Raw genomic sequence first — 24,142 nt, 5'->3', positions numbered from 1 at the left:
TCTGACAGTTGGAGTGGGTTCCACTGACCCTGAACTTCACAAGCGGTTTCAAAATAAAACATTTTAGACTACCCAAGCAAGGGAAGTCACCAGCGTGGCTATAAAATGATTTATCCCGTTTTGTTAGGCAGGATTTGCTGAACATAAGTGAATGCACAAATTTCTGTCAAATACAGGGGCAAAGCCTTTAAAGCACACAGTGTGATCATGCCTGTGTGAGCAGGGAAAGGCTCCGATATAAAGTACCAGGACCTAATTCTGGGATTTTCCCTACAACACGTAAGCACTGATCAGCACAGAGAGGAAGTATAAAAGTCTGTTATCTGACAGAAGTCCGTGCGTTGTTCTGTTATTTTTGGCCATTTGATAAAGAAGTACTTTAAACTCAGTAACTTAAAACCAGCTTTTAAAAAATAAGAACTGGCCAAACAGTTTTTTTTAAACCACAGTCCTGGTGAATTTCATTTGGTACGAGGCCAAACCTGGTTGGTTAAAGTGCAGGAAAAACCCTGCACCTTCCTACTTCGTGACAGGTACGAAATCACCTTTGTTACCACTGAACTGTTTCTAAATAAAGAGGTAGTGCTGACACAAAAGGGAAACCCCTGGTGTTGGATAATCAAGCCAACACAGCAGTAACAACAACTGCAGTTTTTCTAAAGGCCACATGAGTCCACACAGACTTCTTCACGGTCGAGTTTGTGCTTGAATTTTCTGTGAATGAAATGTTTATATTGTATTCGTCCATTATTCTGTCTAAGGTAGAGACTGAGATGCCCTGTCCTTTCTCATAAAGGCTGCTGCATTAAGATCACCGACAGGAAACTCTTCCTACTCCGATTTGAAATGTTCCCACTCGTCTTTTTTTATTATTATTGGGATTTTTAACACTTGACACTATGAAGCACCATTTGAAAAATCGTGAAAGCCATTTCATTTTATTTTATTGGTGAAACAGTCCTCCTGAAAATAATCACACAGAACAAAATTTTTTGCAGGCGTGTGGATTTTCCTCCAGCTCACACAAAACAGGTGCTGCACATTCTTGACGTTTGGTTACTAAGCCCGCGTCGGTGTCAGAGGGCTTCGTAACCCACTTCCACTCAAGGTTAGTTTGTTTGAAACAGCAGGTAAAACCTGGTCTTCGCGAAAGCTTTACCTAACCCCTGCAAAGAAAACACGGGCAGCTCAGGGAGGCTAACAAGCATTTTTTTCCTGTTGGTTTTAATACAAAAATCCAGAGATATCATACATCACCATCTCAGATTTCATCTTTCACATTAGAACCAAAATCAGAGGAAGAAGGGGAAGAAAAACAAGATGTGGGGGTGGTACAGAAGAAGTAAAACAGCTTCCAGATGTTTGTACGTTTACTCGCCTTTGTTCGTGTCTTACCATTTTGGCAAAGGGGGGGGGGCAGTGGATGTTGACTTCAGACTTTCAAAGTTAGCAGAGAAGAAGATCCCTCTGAAAGCACTACAGGCTCATAAACGCCTTCACCGAAAGAGTCTCTGTACATCATGCAGATAAAACCATTTCTAAAGAGCAACAACACAAGTGACTCTGCCTCGTCTGGAAAGCACCCGGGGCCAAACTCCTGTTACTAAATGTGCTGCATAAATAAAAGTGACCGCCCGGAGGCTCCGTGTAACCGCTTCAACCAGATCCTGAAATGATTATCATCGGTAAGAGTGTCTGTGGTATTGCTTAGGTCTATCCATCTCTCTCAGAGCTATATAGAAAAGTTAAGAGTAGCTGTGTAGTTGAAACAGAACGCATCACACAATCTTTACAGTTTTTATTCTGTGCTACGAGGTGCTCCACGAGGACAGAGGGTTACGTGTTCCCATGTTGGACCTGGAACTGCGAGGGAAGCACTTTTTTTGGGGGGGGGGCGGCTTTCTCTGGCGTTTTACTTGAGTGAGCGTCACAGCAGATACAGAAACACCTGTGGCCGTCCTCAGTGTCCGTTTCAGGTAACTCTTCCCGCTCGGCTTCCTGCGGACATGTCAGAGATCAGATCCGCTCCGCTCAGTCCCCCCCATCCCCCGCCCCTCACCGACAGCCGTGTCCCATATTCATTTAGATTAGCTTTTATTTTAAAATAAGAGGAGCAGAGTATGCAACGTGTTGGGAGTCACGCCCGAGTGGTTGGCGTTATTGTTATTAATCAGAGGAAAACCAGCGCTCAGTTTCTCCCGATTCTTTATTTTCATGTTCAGCATTGCCAGCTCTGTTTTAAAAAAGTAAAATGGACACTTATCTTCTTCTTCCCCTCCCTCCTCCTTCTGTTTCCAACAAATACACAACCGCACACATGCACGCACACAAACACGCCCTCCACACACACACGCACGCACGCACGCTCGCACACACAGAGTCCTGATTTTCACCCATGTGGGAGAGAGCCGAGCCGAGCCAGGTCAGAGCTGAGCTGAGCCTGAGGACGAAACACCCATTTTTCGCTTCCTGTGTCCGGCTCTACAAAAATGGCTGCCACAGGCGTACCACAAGGCTCCGTGCTCGGCCCAGTTCCTTTTCTCATCCGCTGCTGTACCGCCGTGCTCACATCTCGTTGGCTAGCTCCTCCGTTTCCGTGGAAACGTCTCCGTTGGCAATCTTGGTGTTCTCCTCGTATCCGGGGGGCATGAAAGCTAACGTGTAGGGATAAAGCTTGTGGCACTCGGCGCGGTACGACTCTGCGTGCTCCTTACAGTCGCCCAGGGCGCCGCTGCGAAGACAGTCGAGGATCTCCGTGCAGATCTGAAGACGAGAGGACAAAGGTTAAAAGAAGCTACGTTCAGGCAGGGAGGAGTGGACAGTTTATCACAGTCACAATCCCAACTCAAAAGGAACTGCTGTACTTCCTGATGTTATTGGTTACCACAGTTTTTGTCGCAACTTCTCGATTGCGGTCGGTCCTTTGACCAACTTTTTAGGAAAACCTGTCTGGCTGGTTTCACTTCACTGAAGAAACTCGTTTGTTCTGCTCCAGCCCTTTTTCAGGTTGATCCAAGAGAGATGGATACTCTCAGCATGTGAGCCATGAGGACCTGATACACTAACTTTTATTCCACTTTTGATATTTGCACAACAGCAGAGACTCCAGTGTGTGTTTAGCATAAGAATAGTCGTAACTGTTTCTTTGCTTCCCTCCCGTCTTCTTACATGATGCCAATACGTACCTGTATGGTTCTGTTGTTCAGGGACTCATCCAGTGCACCGGCCAGTTCTGCTGCTTTCGTTTGCATCGAGGAGTCCAGATACACCATCATCTTCGCAGCTACGGGCGGGAGAGAGAAGGTGAGTCTGAGAGAAAGTGTGTTTTTAATAATTCTACATTTTAAGATCAATCCATCGCAGAAATATTTCTGCAGCGTGAGGCTGGTCCACAAACCTTTAAAAGGCATGTTCCAGGGGTAAGTCTCTGTTTTGGGTTTCATGTTAGGACCGAGGTTGGAGTCGGGAGTTCAGTAAGGTGATTAATATTAAGGTAAGAGGCAAGGGCATGCATGATGTGAATCAGTGCCTTCACTAAGGTAGAACAGGTTGGCCATCGTCTGTGCTTATCTATCAGTCTTTAGGTGCAAAGTTTCCACAAGGGGACCAATGAGACCAACGAGCAGCAACCCCCCCCCAAAACAAAAAAACAAAAACAAAACAAAAACTGAAACCTGAAATGTCTGCTAGAGACCACCCAGCAGCTACAAAGCCCTGTGGACAGGGCTTGAAAAATTACATTTTAAGGGATCGTTGGGTGCAAAGATGAACTAAGAAGGGGGGGAAAACAAACAAACGGAGTGACATTCAAGCAAAAAACATTTGCAACAATGGAAGAAACGGCCCCCAGGTCATGTCAAATAACCTTAAATGTTTTCATGAGTACTGCTCTTCAGTGTCAATTGAACTGTTGTTGCATTAAGTACCAAAGTATTAGAAGTGAGGGTCAAAGAGACTTACCAGCCAGTCTGTGTGGTATGGAGCTGGAGTGCTTGGTGAGGTAGGCCTGGTTGAAGCTCTTAGCGTTGCTGTCTCCGAACAGCCGGGTGATCTCCTGCTTCAGCACCGTCCTGACCACCTCTGGAAGCTCCTTGCTCTCTGAAACTGCAAAGAGGGAACAGAGAAAAAGGATTATGTAAGGATGAGGTGGAGGCAGAGGAACGAGAAGAGCAACAGCATAGAGAGGCAATTAAAACCGAGCGCTTAGGAGCATGTGCTGGTAGTTAAATAATGAATCCTCTCATACCTCCTTTAAAGAAGCGTACGAGACACTGGTGCAGCCACGGATGGTCGGGGTCGATTGCCAAAGCTCTCTTCACTGACTGGAGCATCAACAGGTATTTTTCTGAAAGGAGAACACAGTAAACGTGTGAGGCAGAAATGGGGACGAAGACGGTACTGGCGGAGTAAAAAACACATAACATGTGCGCGCCAACCTTTCCTGAAGTAGATCTCAAAGGCCAGTAGGTGGGTGTCAATCTTGTCTTTGACCAGGTGCTTGAGAGGCGTCAGGAACTTGATGGCTTCTTCCAGTGGATTTTCTACCTGTAAAAGCAAATGTGCAAAACAAAGTAAAACTCGAGTCCTAAAAACTGATAACCAGACCTTAATACTTCACGTATCAGCCACTGACCTTCACCAGCTTGTCAGGAATGAGCTCTTCTTTGGGCCCTCCGATCTCCTCGTCGTCATCCTCCTTCTTCTTTTTCTGGTTCTTGAGTTGCTTCTCCTTCTCCGCGTTCTTCTTCTCTTCCTCCAGCTGGGCCTTCTTCTGGGCTCTTCGCTGCTTGTTCCTCAGCTTTTTCAGCTCTTTGTCCGATAGGTTTGCTAGAGAAATGAAGACAAAAAGGACGGTCAGTGAAGCCCTTCCCTTGATAAGAGCCTCGTTGACTCAGAGCTGGATCTTCACTGTGCGTCTCTCACCAGTGTCCGCCTGCAGCTCTTTGCTGTCATCCGTCAGCGGATTGTCGTGGAGGCTCAGGTAGATCTGGATGGCCGTGATTGCGGCCTTGTAGTAGAACGGGTGCATCCGGAGCACATCCTCCAGCTTCAGCAGGTCCACATATGAGCGTAGCGTCATCTTCCTCATGCAGTAAGTGTGGAAATCAAACTGATCGTCCGTGATCTCCACAAAATGCTGATGAGATTAAAGAGTAAAAAAGGAACAATTTTAACACCCAGAAAGACTTTGTGGGCAGTTAGGGAGCGTGTACTTTCACACCGAGTTTAAAATCCCGTCAGAAAAGCCTCACCCTCTCGATCTCGTGGCACTTCTTCAAGGCTTCTCCAAACTTGTTCATGGCTTTGTAGGCGAGCGCGCACTCAGTCTGGAACCACATACACTGCATCTCGTTCAGGTTCTCCACTGCTGATGCTCCCTCCTGCAGAAACATGAGACATATACACATGAGCACTGGCAGTCTGACCATTACTGTACGTGTTCCATGGGGATCCATTCTTAACTGAATGCTATTGATGAGGTGAACTAACAGTGTTGAACCTATAGTCTGCATTAAAACCCTCCATGAGTCTTATAAATGCTTACCAAAGATACTTTAAAGAGGGTTATCGAGTTAACTGGTCAAGAACATTAGAATAGCTAGAATCCTGCTAATGTAGGATTATTTTAAAGCCCACAATTCTGCGTGTGCTTGACTATGGAGATGTTTTTGTTTATGGCTCACCCTCCACTTTAAAACAATGTTGGGAAATAGGCCGCTGCGATTGATCACAGTCAATTACTTTGTCATTAATCACTACAACTTGTACGAAAAGTGGGAATCTCTCTCTCCATCAGTCTATCAGAGATCTAAAGATAGAAAGTACTCATTATGATGAGTACTGATTGTACTCATCATCATTTGCCAACATTTTGTTTTGACATTTTTAAAAGTCCTCATCGGTTGGTCAGCTGTCACTCTGCACAATTTCTCTCACCCGGGTGAACTTGGAGCACATTTCCTCGGCCTCTTTGATCATGGTCGCCTTCAGCATGTACTTGGCACACTTGGAGTTGATGAATCTGTCAGCGGTGTCCAGAGCCTGGGCCTCATCCATCCACTGGGCAGCCTCTTTGATGTTGCCAGCATGCTGCAGGAGCGAAAAAGGTCAGTCGAGAACACCACCGCAGCAGAACTACGCGTCTAAAATAGTAAACAATCGTACAAATCAGACACGCGCGCCACCTTGTAAATCTTGGCTTTGATGAGGAAGAGCTCGATGAGCGTGGGCGTGCTCTCGATGGCCGTGTTGATATATTCTAGAGCCAGTGTCTGCTGGCCGATCATGTCATAGTGCTGTGCCAGGAAGTACTGCACCCAGAGCAACGTGGTTGGAGGCTCCTCCTTACCGTCATCTGGAACAGCAGACGCTCGTTAGGGTTGGAACCAAACGACTGCAACAGCTACACAAAAACTTACAGCTGGTTTAACTTTGTCTGGTTTGTTAGGATGCTGAAATGTTTCTCTCACCGTTCTGGTTGAACATTCGGCAGCTTTTTAATGAGGTTTCATAGCCGACCACCAGTTCCTCTATAATTGCCACCTAAAAGGAAAGGAGGACAAAGTAAATATGAAGCGTGACGCAAAGGGGATTTTCAGAATTGTGCAGTTAATACAGTGACTTATTGTTCATAAATATTTCTTACAACGGTCGATGCTAATTTCATACGTTTTATACAGAGGATGAGCTGAAGGGCTTCACTGAGGCCCAGGATAAGATAATAAGGGATAATTTTTAACTCATGCAAAGCTATTCCAATTTTTTTATTTATTTATTTTAAATGTTGGAATGAGTTGGAATTGAGCCTCTTTAAGACTCTTTTGGTCCGAGGCTGTGACTGTGATTTAATTTTAGATCAGTCAGCAGGTGTGCCGTCACCTTTTCTTTGTCGTTGTACAGCGATTTGAGTGTGGTGAAGACGGGCGGGCAGCCTTTACTGAAGTTCATCCTCAGATACCTGTCCAGACACTCTCTGAACTTGTCACCTTCAGAGAAAAACAAAAAGACAACGCAAAAGAAAATTAATCTTTACTCTGTAGTTTGATTGTTACTTTCATTGACTAATAATTTTGGCCAGTTTTCATTAACAAACTTTTTTCCCCCTGATGGAAAAAGCCGATAACTAAACAAAAACTAACATACAAGGACAAAAGCTATGATGAAATGTACTTACACTTTCATCACTAAAATGAGATGAAAATACAAAGCTTTGCAAACTATTTTGGAACAAAACAACCAACCTCTTTATATTTTAGTCACTGAATCAACTTCAGATTTAGTCTACGATAATCTTATGATACTTAGTCAACTAAATATAAACTAAAACTAAACTAATTACAGGCCTAAATTATGACTAGAGCTAAAGGGTGTTTTAGAAATATAAGTGAACACTGGCTTTATTCTGTTTGATTTAGCGGAGAAATGAGCTGCATACCAGAAAGGAAGTTGAGGGGTAGGCGGCGAGGCACCAGCCCTTTGGGAAATTTCTCCCAGGCTTCTTCAAAGATTTTGTATCTCTCCTCTACAGTACCTGAAAATAAAATAAATAAAAATCCAGAGGAATTCAGGATTTAGCTTCACCACCGATTTGGATGTTTTGGAAGTCAGCGGTGACAAGACTCGTGTCATACTTGGTTTGAGGGCCTTCTCCAGGCCGTGATAATAGGACCAGTTCTCTGGGTTCCTCTCCAGCAGACGGCGGTAGACTTCTGTTGCTTCATCCAGACGCTCCAGCTTCAACAGTAACTCTCCTACAGAAACATGAGCGCAAACACTGTTAAATCGAGATTACAAGCCAAGAAAAATCATGGCTGCCAGCAAAAACAAAACAAAAAACCCAACAAACTTCTGCTCACAGGAGTGTCAGAGACGGAAAAATTAAATCAGCCTCAGAAAAGTTTTCTAGATGACTTATTGAAGCTTGTTTGCCTTTCTCTCCTGCAGCACCTGCATTTCTCTCCTGCATTATGCCAGATTACTGATGGCATCACTGCTCCCCCTAGTGGCAGCAGGTTTTATCACACCATTAACACCATTCCACCACTGTGAATGAAATGTGCTCTTTCAATAAAGTTTTGCTTGTTTGGTGTTACTTTGGTAAAGATGTTTGCACTTCCGAAGATTAACAGAGAGACTCCGCAGTCACCCACCTCGCGTCTCCTCCACTGCCAGTTTATCGCAGATCTGCTTCTCGTAGTTGGACAGATGCTCGAGGGCCTCCTTGTGCAAACCTGCTTCTCTCAGCACCTGGTTCTGGTAGAGCAGCAGCTCGCTGTACTCGTAGTCCACTTTGTCCGGAGACGTCTGAACAGACCAGAAAAAGAACAGACCACTCTGAGTGTCAGTAACATTTTGTACCAGGCACGCATGACTGAAAACCTCCAGGAGCCGCTGTGCTTTTCAGGAAACTCTGAATTATTCAGTGTGTGTGTGCACGGTCACACCAGCTCACTGTATTACACAGATGGCACAAAGACAGGAAGCAGGCTGGTCTTATCAGGAGCACGCCAGAGTGAAAGCGAGTGAGCTCTACTGCTGTTGTGACCAATGCAGAGACGACAGAAAAAACACCCACCGGCTGCAAAGCTACAAAGCGCTCACTGTAAATCAGCGAGTCAGACACCTACAGCGTCACGAATACGAGTAAGCCTGTTACTCATCAAAGCGTGGAGCAGTGCATGGTGCCTGTAGTACACAAAATAGTTCATAACCAAGCTTCTTTAGTGGCAGGGGTTCTCCCTTGCACAAACTTTCCATGCAGCAGGAGCTATTGGTCCACACTGGTGTGCGTCTGCATACCGCCCCTGCTGAGTAGAAACAAACACTGCAGGAATGTGGCCAACGCAGAAACTATGGCGACGACTCCGGTGCAGTGCTTTAAAAAGCCAACAGGGTGTAGCCAAATCAGTGTGTGCTGATTGAATGACAGGAAGGTTCACCACAAAGGAGGAGAAAAAAAGTGCAAATGAGCAGCACAAACAGCAGCTGCAGTGAAGAGCGTTAAAGTTCTTTGTCTTTGTGTTCTGTTTTCGCCGCAGCAGGTGGAAAGCTAAAGCATCAACAACGCCACAAGCAAATAAGATCAGCCCACACTCCGCCAGCAACTTTCAGCACAATCACAGGTTTTTAGACCGAAGGATTGTAAGGACCAGTTGGCTGTAACAGCTACTTGTACCCCTACTTTTAAGAATAGGTAAGATGGTCTCTATCAGTGAAAGTGCAACTTTTTAAAAAAAATTTTATTTTTTTTTTAAATTCCAGTCAAAGATATTTTTGGACAAAAAAATTAAGAGAAAAACTACAAATTTTGCTTAAGGTAAGCTGTTAAGATTTATCTTGGCTTCTTGGCCAGAGCTTGTACTGAAATCTAACGCACCGACTCCAGCTGTGGCAGCTCTGAAACACTCTCTAAAATAGGTGCCTGGTCTGTGTCTGCAGTACTGGCCTCTGCACAGCTGCAGAGTCTCGACTGAATAGTCTGTGTTTGTATCATTTACGCTGTATCCCACTGGCAGAAGGTGCTACTGATGTGAGCAAGTGGCCACTCTATTTAAAACTGCAACATCAGCGGCCTCCAGTGCATCCCCCTCAGCCTCCTAGCAGATGCACGTATGGTATGAATGTCAAAGTCCAAGGTGACTTCCTTCTCCAGTTCTTGCATTCACAATACTGTCAGAAAGTGTGACCTCTGACCTTGGCGCTGAGATCACTGAAATTCAAACTGAAATTCAGGCCAGCTGCACGACAGGGTGACAACAAAACTGACAACAACTGAAAGTCATCTCCTGGTTCGGGTAAGAGAAATGCGAAACTGTCGCTGTGTCTAACCTGTTGTGTTTTCCTGAATTCCTCAATGATCTTTGCTGCCATCTCATAGTCTTCCAGGAGGTGATAGGCGATGGCATAGCCGATCCAGGAGGCCCGCTGGGCTGGACGCAGCTGCAGCAGCTGGTACCGTGTCTCCTGGAGAAAGACAATGTGCCAGCATTGAGTTCATTTGATATCAGGTGGAAAAATTCTACGTTCCCTATAAGCCCACATTATCTCAAACGTGAGGCAGTGCTGGGAAGATAAACAAAGAGAAAGTGATTGTGCTGACTCATGGTAGTGACACCAGGATGTTGCTAGCTGGCTCAGGGAGAACTAAAATTAACACCTAATACACTCCGAGTGGGAGCCCCTCCCTGTCCTCTCATCCATATTTTTTAATCCTTTCAGCCAGACTTTCCTCTTGCCATTTCATACCTCTCACTATAAAAGCATCTAAATCCCAGGAGAGCTGTTCTACATTGTGAAGACTGACTGCAACCTGATATCTGGATGCTGATTCGCCCAGTCCTCTCTAATTCAGAGCCATACTGCGTCCTGGACGAGGCAGGGCGACAGATGGAAGTGTGTGCTTCCCTTCAGGAAAGTTCTTTCCCCACTAACTGAGGACTGTTTTTGTTTTCCTTTATAAAAAGTTTACTGATTTTTTAAAACATGCCTCTGCCAACAGGATTTATCTCCTGTGGCCAAACGTTTCATCAAAACCTCCCAGCTTTTGATTAAGAACATGCAACATCTCTCAATTACTACTTAAAGAGACACAATCCCCCTCTGACTCACCCTGTAGCCCTCCAGGTCCCTCATCTGGATCTGCAGCAGGGACAGGTCTCGGAGGATCTGCAGGTTGTCCTTGTCCCACTTGAGAGCGTTGCGGTAACACTTGATGGCCTCATCGTACTTCTTGTCCGAGCGCTGGAGTAAACCGTACACATGCCAGCCTGGTACGCAAGGCCAGTTAAGGAAGATGCACAATTTGTATGATGCTATCAAATGAAGTACAGAAAAGGGGAGAGGGGTTCAATGAGCCTCTTCTCTTGTGGTTGAACTGAAGTGATGTGATCTTTTAAGAAGCTGCTTTCAGAGCGAAAGGATCTCAGAAGTGCTCACTTCTCAGGAACGAGGCACCTTCCTGCATTTTCTGTTATATGAACTCTGAAGCCTTGTAATAGCTAAACACTAGTTATGCATCATGTGGTCTTTCCTTTACTTGCAGCCCTGTGTCATCCTCTTCATTGTGTTGCTGCGTGGTGGGAGCCATTGTGATGCCACCATGTTTCATTTCGTATGATTCATTTAAAACCTTCACTGATGATTTCTGTGTCCTTGTTTTGTTCCATCAGAATATCCACATTTACAAGAATGTTGACACGATAGTGAAAGTAGACTTTGTACGAGTAATTACATGTATATCAGTTTAAAATCAACAGGGAGACTAAATGAGACGTGTTTGGTTGTGTTTATAGATGTTGCTCAAATGTAAAAATAAAAACTTTGTCCCCAGTTTGAAGCACCTTCGACATACAAGCACTTCTGGCTTAAACTGTGAAGAGTAATTGTTATTCTCACGCCATTTGTCATCAAACTTGCTTCTTACCCTTTCCGTAGTCCAACAGCCGCACTGCTGGGCCAACATGGACCTCGCATAAGATAAAGTGCATCTTATTAAACTTCTGTTATCTTTAACCAATTTTCCCCACAAAAATTTAAGTGTGAGGATTTAATAAAACAGGCTGCACTGAATGATCTACATTGAGACACACAGCAAAATTATATTTAAGCTACTTTAATACTTTTAGTTTAGAAAAACAACTTTAAAAGCTGTGTTTTTAATGGCTGCTTCTGGTGCTGTATTCATGTGTCCCAACAATCCACGAACATTAGGAGCTGGACCAGTAACTGTAACCTACACTCAAAGGTCTCTGAATACTGGGACATTTCCTATCCTTCTGCAGGAGCTAAAAAAAGATCCTTAAATAGAGTTGTAACAATTATGGCTTCTACAGTTCCTCCTGCGCAAACAAAGGGGGGGGGGGGGGGGGGGGGGGAAGAGGCTATTACCTCCAACAGTAGCTAACTATGAAGCTGTTCATGCTGTTCAAAAATCATCTCAACGCTGTGTTCAACATGGGTCGAACACAAAGTAAAAACTACTAGCACTAGCTGCTGTGCTGCCAAGTCTAAATCCTGTGTAAACAGTGTTTTGATGAAGTTTTTATCTGGCACCACAGAAACTAAAGCAGGGAGAGGCAAATCTAAAAGGCTAGTAAGAGATAAATCCATAAAACAGGATACTGTTTCTGAGGCTGTTCAGGCTTCATCTCCAATGTGGCTGAACATGATTATTCTAAAAACTGATTAATGACAAAGCAATGATCTAAATGAACTACCAATCATAATTATGAGCTTATGCAACGCATAACTCCGTGATTTAAAATCCTGATGTGTTGCAAAGCCTCAGCTATTTTAAAAGAACACACTTTTTTTTTTGCATACGTGCACCAAAGGGACGGAAACATGCCCTGGATACTGACTTACTGTGGAAGCTAAAGAGATAGCAGTGTATCTGCAGAGAGCTGCTCTGTCTTGACTTTAGGCAGGGTTTAGGTTCAGATAGACCTCATCCACCAGCAACGTGCACAGACTTCACTCTCTGCAAGAGAATCACAGAGAGAATGTGCTGACAGTGCTCCACCGAGAGCAGAGCTCTTCTACACAATGTGAGGCACCTCAAGGTCCTTTTAGCATCCCCCCCACACACACACACACACCTAATAGTTCAAAGCGACAGCTGCTTAACCCAGAGGATGCAGTGCTGTCTATAAGGATACAGACATGGCTCTTGAGGTCATTGCGCAGGCCTCTCCTCACCAGGTCGTATGCCTCCTCCTTCTTCCCCAAACAGTTCAGGGTCAAGCCCTTCATTGCCAGGGTCTCTGCAGCAAGAAAGGGATGCAGTAGATGGTGAAAAATACATTTAAGAGAAAAAGAAAAATTCTCCGTACAGCTACATTTTTGCTGCTTACCTCCATGCTCAGCAAACTTGGGGTTGGACAGGATTTGTTTGCAGAACTTGAGCCCATTTCTGTATTGTTTGTGTTCGTAACATCGCTGCGAGAGGAAGGACAGAGAAATCGCTTTAGGCCAAAGTGACTTTTAAACAGGTCAGCGGGTCAAGCCCGTGTTCTGGGTCTCTGCTCGTTCTTCTTTTGCATCTATTTACTACCAACTGCCTTCATCCAGGAAATGGATTTTTCAACATTGCTAAGACACATTATACTTTAATAAAACTGAACAACACATTTTTTTCCAAAGTCTGCAAGTAATCAGTGTCGCCCAAAATAATCGTGATTAAGATTCTTGGACCCAATCATATGCACGTTCCTTTTTCCCCCTAAACAGAAACTTCTGGCGCCGTCCCCAAAGCCGTTTTAATCAACGCCAAAGAAAAATCATGAGAATTTTGAGTAATTTAAAATGCAAATGTGCTTAATCACAGACAGCGATTGAACATGCAGCACATAAACATGAAGTATAGTGTCCAACTTCCAGCACTCAACTCTCCTCTTATCTACAGCTGCTATATTTTACACACACGCCGGCTCAGCTGGCTAAGCTGCAGTGTTTTAGACTTTTATCGCCCGCAGTCCGAACGCTCGTCAGGAAACGCCGTCAGTTACAGCCCAGATTCTCCCGGTGGCTTTATCAGTAGTACATTACAGGCCTGCCGATACTCGTGACACGTGCCTTTGCGTTGTTCAAGCACCGGTGCAGGTCCGTATCACCCATTCCAGGTATCAGAGAAAACAAACAGTCCCCACAACAACAGGAAAACCAGTATGCCTTTCTAGCCCACAGCAAAACTTCTCTCCTGTTTTCTTTGCACGTATTTTAATTCAGCTAATTTAAAAAAAGAAAAAGAAAAAAAAAAGCCGTTGTAAAGGCTATTACAACTAAAGTAAACCAGTCTTTACTTCAAAGACACTGTTAGCCTGCTTCTCTTCGCTGATAAAGTCCACACAATAAAACTGTCTGAGTTTGACTATAAGCACAAGTTAAATGACCAATCGGAGAGAAAGTTTGAAGTCACATGAGGCTAAAGCTTCTATTTAGTGGGTATACTGATGGTCTTTTATTATTTAAAAAAAAGAAGAAAAAAAAAAGAGCCAACCTTCTGGAAATAGAAAACGGGGGCCAAAAACATAGCTGCTGCAGCACTATTCAGTACAAAGATTATATCATAGCATGCAAACTTCAAAAGGACGGTTCACCAGTTGCCATACATTTAATAATTCCTTTCAGATAAGAAAAATCAACAAGGACTCTAAAAAAAAATTTACTTTTTAATTCACAAATCCAACTGTACAGCTGTTTATCTTTACCCTGTAACACCTGTTTAATACTGACAGCGATGCTTTCAGTGCTTTATAATGTAGGAATTGACTTTAATCAGTTGAATAATAGTGATAAATAACACAAGCTCATCGCAGTCCAATTTGCATTTACTGCCATCTACTACATACAGTGGGGCAAAAAAGTATTTAGTCAGCCACCGATTGTGCAAGTTCCCCCACCTAAAATGATGACAGAGGTCAGTAATTTGCACCAGAGGTACACTTCAACTGTGAGAGACAGAATGTGGAAAAAAAAAAAAAAAAAAATCCATGAATTCACATGGTAGGATTTGTAAAGAATTTATTCGTAAATCAGGGTGGAAAATAAGTATTTGGTCACCTCAAACAAGGAAAATCTCTGGCTCTCACAGACCTGTAACGTCTTCTGTAAGAAGCTTTTCTGTCCCCCACTCGTTACCTGTATGAATGGCACCTGTTTGAACTCATCATCTGTATAAAAGACACCTGTCCACAGCCTCAAACAGTCAGACTCCAAACTCCGCCATGGCCAAGACCAAAGAGCTCTAAGGACACCAGGAAAAGTATTGTAGACCTGCACCAGACTGGGAAGAGTGAATCTACAATAGGCAAGCAGCTTGGTGTGAAAAAATCAACTGTGGGAGCAATCATCAGAAAATGGAAGACATACAAGACCACTGATAATCTCCCTCGATCTGGGGCTCCACGCAAGATCTCATCCCGTGGGGTCAAAATGATCATGAGAACGGTGAGCAAAGATCCCAGAACCACACGGGGGGACCTGGTGAATGACCTGCAGAGAGCTGGGACCAAAGTAACAAAGGTCACCATCAGTAACACACTACAACGGCAGGGAATCAAATCCCGCAGTGCCAGACGTGTTCCGCTGCTGAAGCCAGTGCATGTCCAGGCCCGTCTGAAGTTTGCCAGAGAGCACATGGATGATGCAGCAGAGGATTGGGAGAATGTCATGTGGTCAGATGAAACCAAAGTAGAACTTTTTGGTATAAACTCAACTCGTCGTGTTTGGAGGAAGAAGAATACTGAGTTGCATCCCAAGAACACCATACCTACTGTGAAGCATGGGGGTGGAAACATCATGCTATGGGGCTGTTTTTCTGCCAAGGGGACAGGACGACTGATCCGTGTTAAGGACAGAATAAATGGGGCCATGTATCGTGAGATTTTGAGCCAAAACCTCCTTCCATCAGTGAGAACTTTGAAGATGAAACGAGGCTGGGTCTTCCAACATGACAATGATCCAAAACACACCGCCCGGGCAACAAAGGAGTGGCTCCGTAAGAAGCATTTGAAAGTCCTGGAGTGGCCTAGCCAGTCTCCAGACCTCAACCCCATAGAAAATCTGTGGCGGGAGTTGAAAGTCCGTGTTGCTCGGCGACAGCCCCAAAGCATCACTGCTCTCGAGAAGATCTGCATGGAGGAATGGGCCAAAATACCAGCTACTGTGTGTGCAAACCTGGTAAAGACCTATAGTAAACGTTTGACCTCTGTTATTGCCAATAAAGGTTATGTTACAAAGTATTGAGTTGTATTTTTGTTATTGACCAAATACTTATTTTCCACCCTGATTTACCAATAAATTCTTTACAAATCCTACCATGTGGATTCATGGATTTTTTTTTTCCACATTCTGTCTCTCACAGTTGAAGTGTACCTCTGGTGCAAATTACTGACCTCTGTCATCATTTTAGGTGGGGGAACTTGCACAATCGGTGGCTGACTAAATACTTTTTTGCCCCACTGTACTACCCGTCTGAGCCAGGAAAAGCCTGAAAAGATACAAACGTGTGGTCATGCTGCTCAGTGGAACTGCGCATTTAAACACCTTGAACAACAGATTTTTGGTCAGTCAACACTTAAAAGTTGTAGTCATAAACTACCACAGTCTCCCTGTATTACTGCAGCGAAACACATCAGACATAGTTCTGAGCATCTACGATTTCCTTCCAAAAATATTAAAAACTAGCTACGCTGGTTCTACATTTCCAATAAGCAAGCAGATGCTCATTCAGCAATAAACCCCCTCTGTTTTTAAGCTGGTGGTCAGAGGAGACTGTGTGTTTGTGAGGGAGGCAGGAAGAGTTAAGCTGGCAGATGGCATTGCGTTGTACCACCAGCAGCTCCACCAACAGTGAAAAAAAAAACAAAACAAAACCCCAGAGATGACGTCAACATCACATATGGGTGCCAAGGTTGGTTACGAAATTAAGCAATCCACTGTTGAACTATGGGGATAGTTACACCACCAGCTGAGATGTGGAGCTGGAGGACAGAAAGAAAGAGGCTCAGGTCCTGCCTGCGGCTGGAGTGTAAGGCTCCATCTTCTTATTGTACTCTGGAACAAAAGAATAGCTGTTCATGGCTGTAAGACAGTCTTCAAGGTAATCCTGCATAAATATGAGTTCAGGTTTGTTTTCATTAAGGTATACTGAGACCATGTAAATGAGCCCATATATGGCAGCGTGCTTGTTGTGGATCTGTATGCATTACTTACTCTTCGTGCTGGAAGTGGAAATTAAATAAACCACCTGATGTCTCGCTACTCTCTTCACCCGTGTCCAGATGTGCACATATGCAGCTCCACTTTTTTGTCTGTGCTGCCACACAAAGGACACTCAAACTGTGTTCAAGGTTACAGAATGTCATGCATCTGTCCTGATGCATGCTCAATCACTCAGGTAAGGAAATCCCAAAAGTTGATTCTGTTCATCTGGACGTAGCAGAGGGAGAAACGTTTCATTGCTCACCCAAGTGACTCTTCAGTCTCCGCTGACTGCAGGTTTCCTCAACCTAATAAACGGTACATTTGCATAATGAGTGAAACTAGGCCTCCTTGACTCCGTGCTCAAACCAATGTTCCTCCCTGTCCAGGATGTGCACATCCTCATCATTGAAAGAGTGTCCACTGGCCTGTAGGTGTAAATAGACTGCAGAGTCCTGGCCTGACGAGGTAGCTCTTCTGTGTTGTGCCATCGGCTTAGCCAGAGGTTGTTTGGTTTCGCTGATGTATAAATCACGGCACTTAACAGCTTTTACTATATTACTCTTTTTGTGTTAAGGGACCCGATACTTTTGGTGGACCAATTTTGGTGCACCGCGTTTTTGGGTTTGAAAGCCACAGAGACTGTGTTTAGAGAAAATGCGTCTCAGCTGTTCCAATACTCCTGACACATTCAGAGGGTTTTCCTTTAGGCACCAGTTGTCCTTTTTCTCTCCTGGAGCTTTCTTTAGGTGCCTCAATGTAGTGCACCTCTGTGGCACCTCATAGCCCAGTGCTAAACACATTGTCAGTCCTTTGTTTAATAAATCCATTTAAAGAACATGCAGCAGGCCCAATTACTGAGCTCGCTGCCTGTGAGTAACTTTGTTCTTTAACAATCTGTTTATTCACTGCAATGATCAACGTGATGATTACCCAACATCACTCTCTTGATTTAAGATAAAGGCACAGGGGACTTTAAATGAACATGATATGAAATGCTCGTGCTTCCACTGGCACTCAAAGTTGAAATTCTGTTGACTTTCGTTGTCCGAGCACAGGATCCGAAATTCAGTTTGCCAATACATGACACAACCCTACTTAAAATGAACAGTAAGCGAGAGCACTGAAGCCTGAAACACACCCGTGTGGATCCTGCCTTCATTTGTTTTACTGCACTTTTATTTAAGGATCAACAGTGCACCATCCCTCATTATCAGGTCATGTAAAAGAGGCAGATCTGGTCTGCAGTCTGAGTTCTGAATGACCGCTTTCCTGCCACAACACATGTGTACAATGCAAAAACCTGAAGCCAAGCTTCATTTAATTCAATATTCTAACATATGTTGTGTTTTTACTGCAAGTCTAAATGAGATGCTAAATATTGTCTCGTCAATTACCAATAATCAGCAACGCTGGTTTAATTGTAGAACAACAAATCCAAATGACAGCGTCTTGTGCTCTACATTGTCATTTCATAAGAGCTAACTGTCCCTCTAGGAATATTTCCCAAAGTTTCCTCCAAGTGAAACTGGAGTGGAAGTTATGATTTCTCTTCCCTGGAAACCCAAAAGAGAAGGAAGAGGCATGTAACACAAGCCAGAGTGAAGAACACAATGTTTGGTATGTATTTAGAGAAATAATATCAAGAATGCATTAGGTCAATGCCAGACTCAAGTGGGTATTAATCAATGAGCAGTGCACACCGGTAAAAAGTAAAGTACACTGAGTCACTGTTAAACTGTGTCTGCTGGTTCTCTCAGTCCTTTCTATATAAAACTACATTTTAAATGATTCATTTTTAAATAATTATGATCCGTTGACACAGACAATAAGTAATCAGTCCTCTGAGATAATACTGTGTGTGCTTCATATAAATTTAGAAGCATTAAGACCATCAGCTGTGCTATCAAGAATACTCTCTGCCACCACCAGAGAAGTCAGTCTCAGCTCTAAGCTGCACAGATCGCTGCAAGAAGTCCCCAGTACCAATGCTAGATTTCGATTAGACATTTCAATGCATAGTTTGATTATTTCAGATCAAAATCATGGTGGAACGGAGGACGTGAAAATGAAAGCCCAACTCACAGGAGTTCATGTCAGTAGTGACTTCTCACTCAGTGCTGGGGTGTGAACTCACTTTATCATCACAGACAGAGCCCTCAGAAAAAACACCAATCATTAGTAATCCCGCTAAAACTTAATCTTTCCTTTAAACTCAAAATATTACCTATAATAAAGCCAAAGAGGCTTAGACAAAGTTTAAAGTTCAACAGTTGGTTGAACTCCATGTTGCTCACAAACAACTTATTAATTTAGCCTGATGTAATTAGTGAAAAATTAGAGGATGATATCAGCTGAACAGCTGAAACAACTTGCCTGGCTCTTTACTTTCTTCATGCTCTAATTGTTCAGTCTTTTTTTTTTTTAAATACATGTGAAATGTCTCCCAGGTTTTTACTCAGCTCTTCACCACACACAGCCATGTCTTTCACAAATGCCCGGTGGAGATATACAAACGTCTCTGCTCCAATTTCAAATCAAATCAACAGACATAAACGCCCTCCTTCTGTTTTCGCTCGTTTAAAGATGATGGATGAAGCTGGTCACCACACACTTTTATTTCATATAGGGCAAAGATTTGAGGGAGATTTTACTATGAATTAGAGCGATATGACCAAAAATATTTATCACCATATACATTTGAAAATTTGCGATAACGATATAACTGACGATATAATTGACACTAGACAAAATACTTTACAACTCCACAACTTTATTAGTGCCAAATTAGTGTATTTTCACTTAAACAAGCAGCTGTTTTCTATGTGCATTAAAGCTATATAAAAATTTAACAGTGCAAATGCAAATTCGTTGCTGACAGTTTAACCAAAAGGCATTTCCAGTGGAAATTGGCCGACATATCCTCAGCATAACCATGTATAATAACCGCAAAACTTAAAGAGGTTATACACACACAATACGGTAATATTATGTTGAAGCACAGTACGTATCACTCCGCGAGGATCCTGCCTACGATAGCCGTAATGCTCCGACAATCCATCAAGCGGTGCGGGTTCCTAGCTTAGCAAAGTCGTACTAAAGCATTTGACAAATTCTCGAGCGCCGTGTACATAAAATCGTTTCGAGGTCAGTAAACACAACCAGAATTCATACATAAGGCACACGGGATTATAAGGGGCACTGTCGATTTTCAGAAAAATCAAAGGATTGATTTTAAGTGTGCCGTATTTTCCAAAAAAACATGGTAATAACGACGGCCCGCTAGAATGCGCTACCAAAAATAGTGCTTTGTTGCGTTTCTGACGGACGAAAGTTAAACCAGTTCCACACCACTGAAGTTGCAGCATTTTTACAAACCAATTCTGGTTCATCCGTTTCATTTAACGATCGCTTTCGCCCATCTCATTCTCCGCCATGCTTTTTCCGCCATGTGCGTATGAAAACAAAGGCACTGCGCATGCGCGCTTTACCCATATTCTATCGCGATATTTCATTTTCTTATCGTTGCCCAACATTATACCGGTATTACCGTGAACGGTATGATATGGCCCAGCCCTACTATGAATCTTACAGACCAATATAAACGTAATGAATTAATGGGGCATTAATCTAAATATATACTTGATTTGTGACCTACATATCATGTAATTGGAGGACAGAGCAAGAAGAGCTGTAAGAGCATCTCCCCTTAGTTTGACAACCCTAGAAACCCTTTTATCCACATGTCTCGTGGCTGAATGCATCACAGAACAACACACACAGCAGTTTATGGACCTGAAAAGTGCAGATAAGTTATAACAGCATAGATAGTACAACAGATACATGTGCTTGCCGCTGCTTTTTTTCTCCTTCCTGTGATGCACTTGTTAGATGGATTGCACTGCCCTGCAAATTCAAAAGCATTAACAGGACAGCTGATGAAAACCACCATTACATTAAGATTACCGGTACAGGGCCCACTGTTAGGTGAGGCAGGAGGAGAGCAGCGTGTTTGTGAATCCTGAAACCACAAAATGGAAACGTATCCACCTCAACTGTCAATCAAAAGCAGACGACTGCCAACTTCCAATAATGCACTTGGGAATTCACTCTGGGAAAGCAATAATAAAGAGAGGTGTGGTCTGCTCCTGGCTATAGCCAGAGGGGGACAAAGCTTGCATCACATCTCTGCGGCAGGAAGAGTAATAATAGTAATTTCATTTTCTACAACTCCACCAAATGATTTCAAAGTCCTTGTTAACTCTGAAAAAGACGTAAAGTTCACCTGGTTCTATTATAGAGTTTTTGTTAAAATGACGTTCGCAGTATGTGAAATGTTTACAGAGATTGTACAAAATTAAAGACCACTCAAACTGAAAAGCAATTCAGGACTGCACAAAGTATAACAAGAATGTTTCTACTTGTTATGTGATGACGTAACTGCTGTTGCTAAATCAAGCTTCTACTGTGCTGGATGAGGCTCTTACTGTCTCGCTATCTCTCTTTTAAAATCAGGCTGAGCTCCTCGTTTTAGGCCTCTTCTGCCTTTTATTAGCATCATTTAAAAAGCAAACATTTGAACATTTCAGAATAGAATCAATGTTGGACCAACTAAGACTTCCGTTGGGGAGCAGGACTTTTTCATAGCAAGTTATCCAGATCACACAATATCAATGACTGAACCTCGTCTGGCGGATGGGATCATCTCACCAAACTTCAGTCTCTTGGCTGAAGTTTGGTCAGTTTCAGTCTTAAATTAAATCCAAGTGTTATAGCGGAGCTATGCATTCTTTTCTTCTGCAAATAATTAAGTCAGAACATTGTATTTAACCTAAACACAATCCTCTTTTTATGGAGGTCAGAGTGTTAAAGACGCACTGATATTTTTATTGGAGAAGAAAGAAACCGGATTGTCTGTAACTCTCTGCAGTGCCTGAGTGTTTGTTTTCTTTTGGGTAATGAAGGTGAATTTGGACCTGGCTCATGACATCAAAGTTAACAAGCAAACACTGAGTCTGTTGGTGGAAGATTTTCTGTTAACTATTTCCTACCTTAAGAAAGATCCAAGTATTTATACTACTAGTTACCTAAATTAAGAGTTTTTGCACAACTTCTACATTTTTTTTAAAATATGGAAAGTATGTAATGTCAACCGATTATCACCAGTTCCATGAAAGGCTAAACTCCCACTGAGGAATGCAACACGTACAGCCACTAACGTCTCAAGTTCAGGTGCAAGTCCCACAGGTTTGTTTTCTGTGCCAGAGCTATAGGGACTGCCAATACTCAGATAAAGAGCCGCTAAGTCCCAGCTGAGCCCCTGCCTTTTAAAACAATGATGTTTATCAGATCCAGTTTGTGACGCTGAAGTGCTCACTGCCCACAAGTCCCCACAGTTCCTGGAAAGTGCGTTGCTAGATGCCCATGCAGCACTGTTTAGTGGTACACACCGCCAAGCACCAGGCATGGTGGCGGGTGGGGGGGGGACTAGTTTGGCATGCAGCGCACAGAAAGTTAACCGCACTTCCTGAAAAATACTGTGACAAGCCTTAACTCACACTTGTTCAGCTACACGTGTGGCCCACGTAAAACTGCCCGCAGATAGGACATGAACAACCCAGCAACACGGGAGAAAGGGAGGGATGGATCAGTAGCTCAGCAGGCCTGGGGCGGCTACAGATTTGCTGACACGGCCACACCGGTACTCCCCGGACTTCCAGTGGCTTTCACACATCATACACATCTACGTCGGCCTATGCGAGCCTCTAAGGTTCATCATGACGGAGCCTGCAGGCCCCCACAACTCAGAGAGTGCTACTGACATTTGTTTAGTGTCTCACATACCAAGATATCTAGCTCGGTAGAGTTAGCCGATTAAGTAACGCCAGGTGGCCTGCAAGCACGTTACTTTGTCAGATGGCACACATCTGACCAACTAAACACAATCCGGCTAAGAAGACAACAGCTATGCACGCAGCCAGGAACTAAAATGCCACAACATTCACAAAACTGAGTGAGAAGCTAAGTAAGTGCAAGCTAATTCAGCAGCACACACGGCTAACGGGCTAGCTGCCGCTGAAAGGAGCATTAACGTGCTTTTCCCAGTGCTAAGGCCTGTCGCAAATGAACCACAAATACCGACAATTTAATCCAAAATCCAAATGTTTGTAGTGCAATTTAACCACACTGGAAGCATATATCGGAATAACATCAAAGTCATGAACAACCATTCTGGCTTTGTACCGCAGTGACAGCGCACATCAGGGGCCGGGCTAGCCGAGCTAACCCCATTCAATGATGCCATTTTGCTAACAGGCTAAGCGCTACCAGCCGGAGAGCTCCGGTAAGAGCCGGACTGCCGCCAACAGAGCTCCAAACTCGGCTGCCGTCGCTGTGCAGCACCTTAAAAACCAACTCACCAGGATCCTCTTGAAGAGAGCGTTCTCTTTCGGCGGTAAAGTAACTGTCGGCATGGTTGCAGGTGAGATCAGTTTCCCCCCTCGACCTCAGCACATGTAGCTAAAGTTAGCCCGGGTAGTCAAGACGAGTTGAGTGATTGTTTTTTAGCCCTGGCTCGCCCGCTTCGGCCGCTCCGCTCGATTGCTCCGTTTTCTCTTTTCACTCACTTCCTCCTCACATTGACGGAAGCTCCGACAGCTTCCAAAATGGCGGGGAAAGAGAGTTCAGGTGGACTGATCATGACATATTTGAGATAAATAAAATGAAAAGTGTCGTTTAAGTATCCTTTAATGCATAAGCCAGATAACAGTACTTGGGCCATTCTACAGCTTCACGTAAAGTGAAAAATACCGCTGAGCACCTTATTATAAAGAAGAATTAAGAAAGATAAAGGACAAGGGAATAAAATAATAAGATAGGACAAATATTTAAATCTATAAACAGAGCTGCTTGTGAGATGTAGTGCAATGGCCAACAGAGATGGGCAGTAAAGCGTTACTGTAATCCGATTACTTTTTTCAGGTAATGAGTAAAGTAAGGGATTACTATTGCAAAAACGGTAATTAGATTACCGTTACTTTCCCGTAGGAACGCTGGGTTACTAAAACCGTGATTTTATTTTATTTTTTTGCAAGAATGTCTCATGACCGTGAAGTAAGCCAGTGCAATGTTCGTGACAACAGCTGTGTGCTGTGTCAACAATGGATAATATATTAAGTGCGGGAGAGAGTATGAGCATGCTGTGTTTCTGCTGTGTTTCACTTGCATCTATTTGAAAGACTGAGTGTAAACACAAAAAAATATTTTATTTTATGTGCTGGAATGTGCAGAAAATAGGTTTAAATGTTAAACAAATTTCTTCCAGTCAGAGAATGTTACATATAATTAAATTTTTGCTTGATGCATAAAGTTAAAAGATTAAAACTAATAAAACACGTTTTAAAAAGAGACTTTTCCATTTGATTACATTTTGTATGATGGA

General features: G+C 43.4%; 1 protein-coding gene across 1 annotated transcript; it reads right to left on the bottom strand.

Annotated features, from left to right (window-relative positions):
* Positions 1-2,418: 2,418 nt before the first annotated feature.
* On the bottom strand, positions 2,419-23,336 carry naa15b (N-alpha-acetyltransferase 15, NatA auxiliary subunit b). Its single transcript, XM_086296918.1, has 20 exons — positions 23,121-23,336; positions 12,852-12,936; positions 12,657-12,761; positions 10,609-10,766; positions 9,829-9,963; positions 8,151-8,304; positions 7,632-7,751; positions 7,436-7,531; positions 6,880-6,986; positions 6,471-6,543; positions 6,186-6,355; positions 5,938-6,090; positions 5,253-5,381; positions 4,924-5,137; positions 4,634-4,827; positions 4,437-4,545; positions 4,247-4,345; positions 3,961-4,104; positions 3,186-3,283; positions 2,419-2,763 (listed from the first exon to the last, which is right to left on the bottom strand). Exons 1-20 carry the CDS (start codon positions 23,172-23,174, stop codon positions 2,566-2,568), a joined length of 2,595 nt encoding a protein of 864 aa, XP_086153044.1. The 5' UTR covers positions 23,175-23,336; the 3' UTR covers positions 2,419-2,565.
* Positions 23,337-24,142: the final 806 nt, after the last annotated feature.

This window comes from Aulonocara sp. 'chitande type north' Nkhata Bay, linkage group LG6, assembly GCF_057382095.1.
Source record: "Aulonocara sp. 'chitande type north' Nkhata Bay isolate Kocher_YH1m ecotype deep benthic linkage group LG6, A_spYH_male_GT1.1, whole genome shotgun sequence".
NCBI classification, from domain to species: Eukaryota; Metazoa; Chordata; class Actinopteri; order Cichliformes; family Cichlidae; genus Aulonocara; species Aulonocara sp. 'chitande type north' Nkhata Bay.
This window is presented reverse-complemented; position numbering and strand designations above follow the sequence as displayed.

What these genes read in the sequence shown, in the direction of transcription:
- naa15b (XM_086296918.1), bottom strand. Translation starts at nt 23,174, where the DNA reads ATGCCGACAGTTACTTTACCGCCGAAAGAGAACGCTCTCTTCAAGAGG. An exon ending in GGGACCTGGAGGGCTACAGG is followed by an intron (nt 9,964 to 10,608) that starts GTGAGTCAGAGG and finishes GTCTTTCTCCAG; the next exon opens with GAGACACGGTACCAGCTGCT. An exon ending in AGTGCCACGAGATCGAGAGG is followed by an intron (nt 5,138 to 5,252) that starts GTGAGGCTTTTC and finishes TAATCTCATCAG; the next exon opens with CATTTTGTGGAGATCACGGA.